The sequence below is a fragment of the Eremomyces bilateralis genome, assembly GCF_010015585.1.
Source record: "Eremomyces bilateralis CBS 781.70 unplaced genomic scaffold P152scaffold_27, whole genome shotgun sequence".
In the NCBI taxonomy this organism is placed as follows: domain Eukaryota; kingdom Fungi; phylum Ascomycota; class Dothideomycetes; order Eremomycetales; family Eremomycetaceae; genus Eremomyces; species Eremomyces bilateralis.
This window is the reverse complement of record NW_022985093.1, coordinates 130,522-142,917: the sequence shown is the minus strand read 5'-3', so window position 1 is coordinate 142,917 and position 12,396 is coordinate 130,522. Positions and strand designations below refer to the sequence as shown.

Genomic DNA, 12,396 nt, shown 5'->3' with positions numbered 1-12,396 from the left:
CGGAGGGTGGGGGTGCCGTTGATGGGGGCGACGGTGGGGTTGGTGGGGTCGATGGGGTGGTTGGTGTGTAGGGCGTCAGGGTCTTCGTCCATGTCGTCGTCGACCTTGGCGATCTCGGCGAGGATGTCCTCGCTGTCCGCCATCACGGCGTCGCGGGATTCGGTGTCCTTGTGCTCGTCTTGCAGTATCATGCGCCCAACCAAGTGGCTGAGGCGCCGTCGCGCCCGGGGCCGCTCCGTCTCCTCGTTGTCACTGTCGTAGAACTCGCGGTCGTCGTGGGTCCGTTGGTCTTCGCGGTGCGGGGTCACGCGGATGTCCGGGAAGGCGTCCTCGTCCTCGTCGTCGCGCATGTCGTCGTCTTCGGAGGAGATGCCGGGGCGGAGCTCGCCGGGGATTTCGGTCAATTGCACGGAGTTGTTGAAGGCGGTGCGCTTGATGTTTTCGATGACTTGGTATTTGATCTTGTCGAGGTATTCTGGAGAGTTGCTGTTTTCCATGTTGGAGGCACGGACGTTGAGTTCGTAGTCAGGGGCGAAATACTGGCATCATGTTGGAGTGGCCCGAAGTAGGATGAGGAGTGAAGGAGTGGCTTACATCGTAGTATTCGTTAAAAGGCAAGACGGTAGGCATTAGTTGTCCGACTAGGGCCCCGGTCTCGAAAGCCCATGTCCGCGCCACGTTCCGCATCGTGTAGCCTCCGCCACCAAGGACCAGAGTGGGCAGATTGAAGCTCTTGACAAATCTCACACAGTTCGCATGGCCCTTCATCGTGAGATTGAAACTGCCCACACGATCTCCCGACAAGCTATCTCCGCCGCACTGCAAGACGACCGCTTCAGGCTGGTACCACTGCATGATCGCTTCGATGACGGGCTCGAAAACGCTCTTGTAGGTCTTGTCGGTGATGCCGTCCCGGAGAGGGAAGTTCACGGAATAATTCTTGCCATCGCCCACTCCGATGTCGCGGAGCTCGCCGGTGCCCGGGAAGAATTCACCGTATTTGTGGAAAGAACATGTCATGACGCGGTTGGTGGTGTAGAACGCTTCTTCGACGCCATCGCCATGGTGGACGTCGATGTCGATGTAGAGAACTCGCTTGTGGAATCGGAGGAGCTCGAGGATGCCAAGGACGATGTCTGGGAGTGAGGATTAGCTGGGTTTCTCATGTGGAAAGTCGGGGTGGCACACCGTTGACGTAGCAAAACCCGCTCGCCTCGCACTTCTTCGCGTGATGTAGCCCTCCCGCCCAGTTGATTGCGATGTCACATTTTTGCCGGTTCAGACGCGCAGCGCCTTCCATTGAGCCACCTGCGGAGATACCACAGAACTCAAACAGACCATCGAAGACGGGGCAGTCGTCTCCAAAGTTGTACTTGGATTGCTCCTTCGAGTAGTTGTCCATATTGTCGGGAGTGACGGTCGAGAGGAAGTTGATGTATTCGTCGGCGTGGAATTGGGTCATTTCGTACTTAGTGGCTGGCTTTGCTCTCTAAGACAGACATACCGTTGGCTCATATTCATGCATGAGCTCAATTGCAAGTGATTTCAAGGTGTCGCATCCGCCGCAGACCGCCATGAGGGAGGGAATGAACTAACATAGATCTCCATCTTCTTGTACAAGCCATAGTTCATGACCAACGAGTGAGCGACTCGAATGCGATGCGGCTTCATATAATGTCCTGCTACGTACGCGTAGTTCCCGACATCGCTGTCGTAGAAGTACGCGACCTTCTTCGGCTTCGTCTCACGGACGTTGAATTCATCGATGGGTTCGAGCTTGTCTTCGGCCATGATATCTTCCTGACATGCGACGGCTGGGTCTTCCGTCTGTTGTCCTTTCGCTCTTTCTCTTCCTCGTCTTTGTATCGCTGCGAACGGCGGGCGATGGTGCTTACGCGAAAGTCGTATCTAGGAGGTGGAAGTGGAGGTGGAGGTGGAGGTGGAGGTGGAGGTGGCCAGGAGTTGGGATAATTAGTAATTACCAGCTACGCCGGAGGATACTCCTGGACCCTGGTTGGCAGCGGACCCTGATTACCCCATCGACGGCTAATACTCGGCAAAGTAGAGATCGCCCTCCGCCAAGACCCCCGCAGGCCCCACTCCGGTCTCTGCCCCATCACATGGTGGTGGAACGCCTTTAATGCCACATATCAGTGGTCTATGCCCTCAATTCAACATTTCAACTGCACGAACTGTCCGACGTTGGGGTGTTACACATCACCCCATACGTCGCCAATGTCCTTTGTGACATTCCTCATGACTTTCTCAACTTCGTGCTTGTCGGCTGAGATTTCCCCTAGAGCTCTAGGAAGAAATCCATCTCCTCGTGCGAATGGGTGGCCCGCCATATGGAATGAATTAGTAATAGTTAAGACTTGGTTAAACTTAAGTTAACCATCCTAGTTAGTGCAACTGATTTCGAAGTGGGCGGGATCGGGGGTGGGCAGCAGAAAACTTATACGAGACTCATTATTAACACGGTTTGGATGCGCAACAGCGCAAGGTCTGCGATTACTAAGTTCCATTAATCTAAACTAGAGAGAGAGAAGGAAGAAATCCCTCAGCGCCTTTGTACTCGAAGTAGCGACTCTCCCCTTTGCTGCTCTAGAGTAATGTTGTGTCACCATGTTTGCTTTTCTGATAATCCCTAAGCAATCCACTAGCCACATCTCCATCGCAATCAACCATACCCAAGGACTCATGCCACAGTCTGGGACCATAACACTCATGGCAAAATTATAACGCAGTTTTTAGCCTTAGGCTCCTGGAGCTGATGCCTTGGTTTGCAACGCTGACACAGACACAAGCGTAACAAGGTATGCACAAGTCGCTAATAGATTGGGAATGGGAGTTGCCGTATCGTGAGTTACAGGACAGTTATATTAAGAATTAAACTTCTCGACGAAAGAGAAACCTGCCATCTGATATTATAAGATGGTGTGGCCTCTCCACTTTCAGTCTGTTCGCCCATTTCTCGTATCAGAGTCCTGCTATGACACCAATCCCCATTACAAACCTCGTTCTTGGGTCGTCGTATCCTGGTAAGTATTACAGATTAATTATTATAAACATTATGATAACTACCGCAGTCATCCTTCATCCTTAGATCATTTAACGTATGCGTCGCTTCTCGTCAGCCCTTTCTCTCCAACTCGATCTCATTTCCATCGCCGCCGTTCCCAATCCTCCAACTCAGCCTTCTCATCCGCTCTCTTTCCTTTTTCTCCCGCCTCCACGCATGCACGGCAGCGGCAGCGTACCCCAGGTACACGATATACGCCAAGGTAGTGAATGACGCGAACGCGACGGACGTATAGCTCAGTGACAGCCACGTGCTCGTAAGGGGTATCTCATGAAACATGAAGTCCAGAAAAGCCCGGAAGACCGCTACGGTGGTCCATGTGCCGAGAAGCAGGATTGACATTACGAGCGCTGCGACAGGGTGATGGCGGTCGGAGCGATACAGGTAGAAGGAGATGGGAAGGTGGAAGAGCTCTACGGGGACAAATAAAAGGCGTATCATGATCTCGAAATGTCCGTAAATCGTTAGCTTGTGCATTCTCTTGAGTATTGTATGATTGATTGGGCAGGATAATGGCTGAATACACAGCAAGCAGGAAGCCAGAATCACGTAAAAGCGGACGTACGCATCGCTCCCGTTATAATTGGAATTTCCCCATGCGATTCCCGAACTGCCCTCCTCGTACTCTTTGGAAGAGAGTTTTGAACTCGATATGAATGGATGTGTCACCGCATATCCTAATGAAGCGATCGTGAGTACCGTGTAGATGCACACCAGGGTGGAAATGACGAGCAAAACGACCATGCCATTTCGAAGACCGCCTGACCATAACTGGTTTGGCGGAAAGAGCCTGTCCATGTTTGCAAGACGCGAGGGATCGTCGGGAGGGTTTGAACTCTTTTCGAAAGGGTGGTGACTTCGAAAGAAAGCGCTGAGATTTCGGAGGGGCACTTTGATGAGGTTACGAAATAATTATATGTAACTACAGTACTTTACCATACCGGTATGTACTCTTCTGTCGAAATCCCACTGGATATTAGATGACCTGGAGTTGTACCTGCAATTCTAACTCGTCTTATTAGAATATATTTGAACGTCGTGCCATCGTCATCGGAAACCGCAGCCTCGTATTCTGTACTGCGCCTAGATCAGGATTTCATGCCGGGCAAGGTTCGTTGTTAAACTGCCGTTCCTGTAACACATTATAGTATTGGAGGACACCAGGAAGGAATCAGGGCCATGTAATTAGATAAGCAGCGACGCAGACATCAAAGCAAAGCCAGCGAACCGAAGCACTGCCTCTCTGTGGCAATGCTGTGGTGTTAAAACCTGGGCTGCTGGCTGCTGATCAGTAGGTCTGGTCTGAGGATTTACACTTGGCGCCCGTACCGAGATCGAAATAATTGGGCGATCTGTTCGTCCCAAAAATCCAGCCCCATTGAAATTCGAATGTTTTACTAATCGTATCTTTAACTTAGTTGCTCAAATAGTCAAATCCTTTCGATGTTCTAAAGTTTTGTCGCTTCGGCGCTTGTATCAACCCCAGAATCAACCCCTGTTTTGCTTCTGATGCATGGTAGCTGAACTTTCGTCAGGACAGGACCTATCACCACGCAAATCACCGGGTGGTTTATCAGAAGGAAAAAGAATAGAACTCTGCTATCATGAGATGAAGATCAATGGACTAAGATCTACTACTACGTACGTAGTAAGAATGCCTATAGGGCGCATTGGGAAAGTCGCCACAGCAAGAGCATGGAAGCAATAGAAATACTTAAGGGTAGGCTTCGCCCAAAGAGCCAGGTCGGTGGATATGGTTGGGTATACGCGGATATTTGTTGCCTAGGTACCTTACTGCACAGTATATCTCGAATATACATGCGTTAAATAACCCCCAACAGTCGGCTCTCGACAAAACTAGCAGTCGTCGCTCCCATTCCCGTGGTTTTCTCCTTTCACCATGGCAGCCACATCAGAACCGACTCCAACCATCCGAACCCCCCCTCCGTTCTACATGACCGCTTGGGATGCATCATTCCCGACGACAACCTTCACGCCTCCCCCAGATTGTTCTACACGTCTATTCACGATATACCATATGACCTGCGAGGATGAATGGCCAATCTGGGATGCTACTTTCGATGCCGCAGTCGCAACGTGTACACCTCCAGAGGCGCGTTCCTTGCTGTCCTCTTTCACTTCAGAGAGCCTAGGGGCTATAAAGCCTTTGCCCCGGTCAAAGTCTTCTGTCATCATGGATACAAAATTATAGGGATCCGAACAGCAAACCTCACCAACATATTTAGCACAGCCATATCAGCATGGTGGACTCTTGATCCGAGACCCGATCGCGATTCTACCTTTATCATCTCGACCAATACCCGCGTCGGAATCCCCTATACAACCGCATACTGCTGTCCACCGTAAGTGATGTGCGTGTCGGTGCCATTTCTGGCTGGACTAATGGAGGACAGGGGTTTCGCTGCCGGACCGTGGGGAACAGAATACTTCCGATGTTCCTCATACCTTACGCACAAGACAAAAATGATATCGGAGTCTGCCCCTACTAGTCGCGCGACAGTGAATGTCAAGCCGACGTTGTGGGTACACGATCGGGATATTCTATATCGTGGCATGCGCGCGAACTGTCGACCTTCACCCCAATTCCTAGGAGTTTGATGGGTAATTTACCTAATTTCTCCCGCACTCATGCATATGGCACTCGCAGCATGTGGAGACCTTGCCCTTTGAATCGACTTCGGGCATCACAGGACATCGATGAGGATCACATAGACCGCTCAAATCGTAAAGGACTCATCGGTGGGGTTACTGGAGGGGTTGGTGGACTGATTTTCTGTATCATTCTGGTTTGGTGGCTGCTCCGTAGGCGGAGAAAGAGACGTGCGCAAAAGACAGTACCACCGCCAACTGAAGCCGCTGGATAAAACGCAAGTGAAATGCCTTAGAGCGGCGTGCAGGCTGATGGACAAGTGGTTCAGGTTTTGACCGCAAAAATACTTCCGTTTCGGGATGAGTGACTCCGAACAAGCGATCGAAATCTGCGTCAATAGACGGTTAACTGCTGCTCAACTGCCGCTCGAGAGAGAATCTGGACTCTTCGAGAAAAAAAACGCCGTTGACCAGCTCTTATGTATCTCCCAGTGCAAAGTACCGTCCTGCCACATATGCATGTGACTGAACCACAAGGTAGATTAATATACCACTGTCTGGTGTGATTAATAATCGATCGTTGACTGGCAGAGCAGATACCGTAGAAGTGGTCGAGCCCCTGTAACCGTAAAATAATGCATGAGGAATACGAGAAGAATTATCGTACCAATTCGTACAATAGTTGACTGTGGATTCAATAGCTCGATTGCCGTTGCGTATGGTCTCGCGAACCAGAATTTCCACAGTCGTCCGGATGTACACAGTAAGCAGGTGACGACGGACCACTGACCACCGATCCACCTGGCTGCTCGAGGTTGGGGACCCAGCACGACCATTGAGATTGCCTCTCACCCAAGCACTATTAGTCCTCGCAGCCACACGCTCTCACAGAGGCTGCCCCTTATCTCGAAGTCAAGCAGCTTGCCTGCTATCTCCGATCCCGCGACGATAGAATTTTAGCGAGATTGTTTTCTCTTCTAACCTTGGATGTTTATATAGGCGCAAGAGCGACGTTACGTTATACGTATCATATCTGACCGTCATTAGTCATGGACTGAAGGGGAGAAGGAAACCAAAGACATCAAGCAGATCTTATTAACGTCAATCTATGGTACCGCTTCAACTTTCACTATTTTTGGACACGCCCTCTAAACAATGATGCACACAAACCAGGACATGATGATATATTCATGCCTTAGGTACAAGATGCACATCCTCTTGCAAACCGTGGACTGGCGGCAACTGTGGCGAGGCAAAACCACTGGCAGCTACGGGGGTTTGCGGATATCAGTAACAGACAAGACGAGCCATCGCGATGGGATAGCGAGTGCAGAGGGTAATAGCCGCAGGTTACGGCACGGTGCCCCAATTAACAAGGTGATGCTGAAATCATTGCTTTTAAACACGATCCTATCCAACTTTGGTTTCCATATCTGATTCTTCTCTACCTTTTTACACTACCATGCACACTGATGCAATGATGTCTTCTAAAACTCTCGCACCTTGCTAGATATCAGTGTGATATTGGAGTCGGCAGCGCCTTGTTTTAGAGGAGCGGCCGAAGGGACTCACTGAGTGGTCGTATTTGAGCCTTCTCATCAACAATCCCGCCATCGCGGCAGCCAGATATGGCCTTCTCGTATTTTTCGTATTTCCCCTCTTTCCCGATCATTCCTGGCGCTTTAATACTGTGCAGCTCGCATGAGTGGCTAGTAGGACGTGTCTTGTGATTGTTGCGCCACCTGAAGGAATTGCCAACGCCTTGGTCCTTCCTAGCCTCCCAAATTCCACAAAGTATCATCATTGTTTATCCGGTCCCAACACCTTCGCCATCGTCCGCACTTTAGGGCTCTCTAAGACTTTCCTCCATCCAATTCTATCATCGATCGGCGAGTGTTTACAACTTCATTCACGATGCCAGTCACGTATAAGGAAGCCTTAGTTCTTGGCGCAACGTCTGGCATTGGTCTCGCCTTGGCAGAGAGGTTTCTGGAGAACGGCACGCATGTTACGTGAGATAAATAGCGGTTTCGCTCAATCAGGTGATTAATGCAGCGACACGGTGGGAAAACCCCGTTAGATTCCAAAAGAGCGTAGATAGATTGAACTTGATCCTGAAGAGCCGGATCCTACGGAAACAGGCTGTTCCTGCAGCTATTTTATAGGGTTTACAAAGATGATCTATTCCCTAAAAAGGGAAAGAATAGGGGTATAGAATCGAATACGGAATGAAGCCGTGGGGAAACGCCAAGAAATATAGATATTCTGTGACACACCTCCTCAGATATCACCGTTGAAGGGGATGTCTGGATTGTATAGATCTCACGATCCCTTTGGTCCTCCAACAAGTGCGTAGATGTCCTGCAGACCTATCTGGTTAAAGAAGACACGGTGCTTCGCGATAGAGAGGATCTTCGTGAGCCCATCAGCCACCTGTTTGTTTGACGGAATCTATTCCACGCATATGTCCTTCCGTTCCACCTCCTGACGCAACCAGAACTGATGAATGTCTACGTGGCGTAGTTTGGTGGTGAGAATGGGCATGGATTTGGTAATGATACCGACCGTTTGGTCATCGTCGCATTCAACGACGATAGGGCACTCCGGATCGAATTGAAGATCACGGAAAAGACGTATCATCCTCATCATCTCCTTAGATCTGTAAGAGACGGCGAGGAGTTCCGCTTCGGTGGTAGAGGTAGTGATACTCTTTTGCTTGGATGTCTGCCAAGCAATAGGGTCACCAAAAAGTGAGATGAGATATCCTTGAGACGATTTCCTTGTGGTGCGGTCGTCTGGGAAAGATGCATCTGTATAGGACCGGAAAGGTCGTGAAGAGACCGATGGGTCAGAGTCGAAAGAGTCGAAAGAGTACTCAATCGCGTGGAAACGAGTTCCATATAGGTAGGAGATACAACGATCAGCCTCTCGTCGGTGCTTAGGTCTAGGGCGTGTATTGAACTCGCTTAGACGGCTCACCGCGTGAGAGATATCTGGGCGTGAAATTACCGCAGCATAGATGAGAGATCCTATGCGCTGCTGGTATCCCGTGACCTGTTCCTTCGTTGCGTTAGGATTTGGCTCGTAATTGTCGAATGATGTGGAGAGCGGAGTAAGAGGAGGACGCTGATGATCGAGAAGATTGAATCGTGCAGCGATAAGGGCCATCAGGATTCGGAAGGTGGTGTATGCGCCTGTCGCAGCGTACAGTGCGTCCCGGTCGTGAATTTCTTGGAGATATCCTCGTACGCAGATTCGCGCCTTATACCTGATGAGATATCCGTCGGCATCAAACTTGTACGTAAAGACCCATTTGAGAGGAATCACAGGATCGTTCTTCGGTATGGGAACGAGTTCAAACGTGCCGTTTCTTATCACAATAGGGACTTCTCCTTTCGATGCTTGGATCCAGTGGTGCGAGTCTAGGCGCGATAGGACTTCTCCCTAATGTTTTAGTGGTAGAGGAAGATTATCCCGATGAATGCGATCCGTACGTGTTGTTGCGAACGCATAGAGTAATGGGGCCAATTGGGTCGCATTGAGCATCATCGTGAGATGCGCCTGTTTACGTGAGGCATATCTCGTCTAGTTCTTAAAGGCCTTTGTCTCCATCGTGTCCCTAGCCTTTTGAGATGGGTGTTTCTCGCAAGCACTCTTCCTTTGTCTGTTCTCTTGATACGCTCCTACGGGGGAGGCAATATTTGAAGCGATCTGTTCATGAATTTGCCTCTCTTCTTCCTCTTCCTCTTAGAGGGCCGGTATAGGTGTTCCTCCGATGGCTGAGGGCGTGGATAATGACCGTCTAGTAAATCCTGTGTAATCATCGTGCGTACTACCTCCTCTGGTCCCATCCGTGTCCGTCGTACTGTTGATGTCTAGGCCACCGACTTGTAAAGTAGGCCCTTCCACCGACTGTTGGCTTGCGATGAGAGCGTCCGGTGGAACGTCTGGTTCGCCAGAATAGTCCTCATTCCTCCCAGATGAGATAAGAGTAGGGGAATGTAGAGCAGGTATTGCCGGTGTTGGGTTCCTCGATGATGAGGGGGTAGGAAGATAAGAAAGAGATCCGCGGACATTTGCAGTTGACCTGTCTATCCGTGTGTCGGGCGCGATTTCTCCCGCGGGCGTAGACAGTCCTGGGTCTGAGAGAGCGAGTGGTCGGTAATTACCTACCACCGGGGTATTTTCGAAAGCATCGATATACGCACGTATGTCGATTTCAATATCGTCAAGGAATGCCTGGAGCGCAAACCGATTATGAGGGGGAGGGTGGAGTTCCTATCAATTGTTGGATCGTACCGGATAGTCTCGTCGATACGGACGTCTCGCGATGTGATTACCCTCCCAACGTCTGGAATCCAGACTTTAAAGATGTTTGTAGCTTCATATCCAAGAAGGAAACCAATTGATGCACGTGGTTCCATCTTGTCCTTCTTTGCGATATCCGTCTTTAGGACGTAGGCCTTTGATCCTATCATCCTGAGGTGTGAGAGGTTTGGTTTCCTACCAAACACAGCTTCGTAGGGGGTTTTCCACTGAGGGGATTGCACAAGAGCCCTGTTCAGGAGATATCCTGCGTGTTTCACGAAATAGGTCCATAGCTTCTCTGGTAGAGGAGAGTCTGCGCAGATTTTGCGTGCGACGGTAACAAGTATACCTCCTGACCTTTCCGCTGGCCCTTTCTGTGCTAGAGTTTTCGGTGCAGACAGTTCTAGGATGATTCCGTGGTCCTCAATGATAGAAGTAACATGGTCAGACTCGATCGCAGCTTCATTATCAAAGTGAAGAAACTGGACGGTATAGCCTATAGTCCTAATGGTATTAAGGGTCTTAGTGAGACATCGTGAGATAGTCTCCTTACGTTGATTTGGAATCGGGTAGACGAAATAAAAACGTGCGTGTCCACAGTAGAAATGACGCTCCTACGTCTCATCTGAGAGTCCTGTATTAAAGGCGATGAGGTCTCCGTGGATCTTTTCAAACGGGCGAGTACCGCGATGCTGCGGAACTCTTGAGATTTGTTTTTTCATCTGAGAGACCGTACATGTCTCGCATAGACTCTGTGAGCCTGGATGCGATGGAGGGTTTATGGTAACTGACACACCGTGTACGGATCCCACCAGATTTCACACGCTGTCTATGCCAACGTGTCCCATCCGACGGTGCCACACCTCCTCAGGAGCGGTTGAGATAGAAATTTAAGACGATCGTGTCGCGAATGCGATTCCCTTCTGTACAGGGACTAATACGTCGCTCGTAAACGTCCAATATTCATCGCGAAGATACATATGGCAAAGGAGAGACCTATCGTCAAGCTTGCGGATTGCCTGGGAATACTCATCAAGTACATAGCCTTTCCTTCGGAACATCCTGGCTGAAACGATATTAATGTGGAAACCCGGAATATGGTAGACGTTGAGGATAGTGATGAATGTCTGTTTCTCGTGCTTTCCTACCACAGGGATCTTAACGTCTCCTATGCCCACATAGGATGAGTACGAGTCTCCGGTCTTCATTATACCATCTGTAGACACGTAGTTCGTGAAACGTGTAATGTCTGCACAGATGTGGTGAGAAGCCAGGTTGTCCATGTAGAAACTCTGGTCGTATGGCCTTCCTTCGTTGGTCTCTGTATGCTCAAATGCGGAGAACGCCTGCATGGCGAACGCCTGAGATTCTTCCATCACTCGCGTAGCGAACGCATGAGAGGATCCATCCTCACGCGATTCCGAATTCGTAGATGTGGTAGAGGATGGTTCCGCTGGGAACCAATCAGGAAAACTGATTCCTTCTCTTTTAAGGACCCTCCGTAGAGACTTGTTGGCCTCTGGATTAGCCTTCAAGTGAGATATGATTTGGTTTTTGATCTTAGAGTTCGGTTTCCAACCTGAGGGCCTAATATTTCGATTGAAGTACGGGCAACGCCTGTACAAGTGTTTCTCCCCACACACACAGGTTGGGAGAGTCTTCTCTCGTTTCTCTTGTTGAGGGGGGACGGGAGTCGACGACGGGGATGCCGCTGTAGCGGGCATATGTGATGGTTGAGACGTCTGCGCTAGAGTCTCTCCTTGGAGAGTTGCGAAAAGTGCCCCTTTCATAGGCTTCGGTATCTCCATAGGGTACGTCTTTAGAAAGAGCTCGATGTGATGATTCAGTTTGAGATGCGCCGGATTACCTCCTGGTTCTCTTGCAACCCATATAGCATCCTCAGATCGAGTTGCAAATCGGTCAAGATCTTCACGTCTGCAGATCTTGATGAGTTCTCGGATAAGCTTCAGATCGGTATAGGTGGTTTCCTGCCCTAGCTCTTCTGCGTATTCCTTAAAGTGTTTCCATTCGAGGATCCAGTCTTGTAGCTTCATCCGCTTTGGACGGACGCGAAGGCGTTCCCAGGCAGTTTCCACCAGTTCCTCGTACTGGTTTTCGTCAGGTCCATATCGAGACTTGAGGTAGGAGAGCATTTGACGTGGTGTATCGTTGATAGAGAAACCACGCCTCGCTTCCTCAGGTACGATTGCGAAGATGATATCTCCTATCCTGACTTTCGCTTTGTGAACATTCTCCTCGAGCTTTCTCGATTGAGCGATCTGGTCCCTGTCGTACTCCGTCAATTTGTTGTATTCCTCCTTGCTGTATATCTGGGGTTCCTCGGGATCTTCCTCGGTCGTAGGGTCGATGTACTTCTATACTCTCACTCGATTTCC

The 12,396-nt window shown here is 49.9% G+C and overlaps 4 protein-coding genes across 4 annotated transcripts in view; 1 reads left to right on the top strand and 3 right to left on the bottom strand.

The window, feature by feature from the left end:
• P152DRAFT_468569 (uncharacterized protein) overlaps nt 1–1,791 on the bottom strand; it is a gene marked incomplete at both ends in the record, with an annotated part of 2,374 nt that extends 583 nt beyond the window's left edge. The window contains 4 exons of the mRNA XM_033680829.1: nt 33–539; nt 595–1,136; nt 1,189–1,489; nt 1,597–1,791. Coding sequence (XP_033530772.1) covers nt 33–539; nt 595–1,136; nt 1,189–1,489; nt 1,597–1,791 — 1,545 coding nt within the window. The remainder of the gene's footprint in view (nt 1–32; nt 540–594; nt 1,137–1,188; nt 1,490–1,596) is intronic.
• A 1,287-nt stretch (nt 1,792–3,078) lies between these two features.
• P152DRAFT_461785 (uncharacterized protein) lies at nt 3,079–4,268 on the bottom strand. Its single transcript, XM_033680201.1, has one exon. The coding sequence runs from the start codon at nt 3,878–3,880 to the stop codon at nt 3,134–3,136; it is 747 nt and encodes a 248-aa protein (XP_033530771.1). The 5' UTR covers nt 3,881–4,268; the 3' UTR covers nt 3,079–3,133.
• A 696-nt stretch (nt 4,269–4,964) lies between these two features.
• Nucleotides 4,965–5,894, top strand: P152DRAFT_170737 (uncharacterized protein). Its single transcript, XM_033674091.1, has 2 exons — nt 4,965–5,445; nt 5,497–5,894. Exons 1-2 carry the CDS (start codon nt 5,138–5,140, stop codon nt 5,699–5,701), a joined length of 513 nt encoding a protein of 170 aa, XP_033530770.1. The 5' UTR covers nt 4,965–5,137; the 3' UTR covers nt 5,702–5,894.
• Nucleotides 5,895–10,890: 4,996 nt separating this feature from the next.
• On the bottom strand, nt 10,891–12,153 carry P152DRAFT_452252 (uncharacterized protein; the record flags this gene model as incomplete). Its single annotated transcript, XM_033678284.1, has 1 exon — nt 10,891–12,153. The coding sequence occupies one exon, from the start codon at nt 12,151–12,153 to the stop codon at nt 10,891–10,893; it is 1,263 nt and encodes a 420-aa protein (XP_033530769.1).
• Nucleotides 12,154–12,396: the final 243 nt, after the last annotated feature.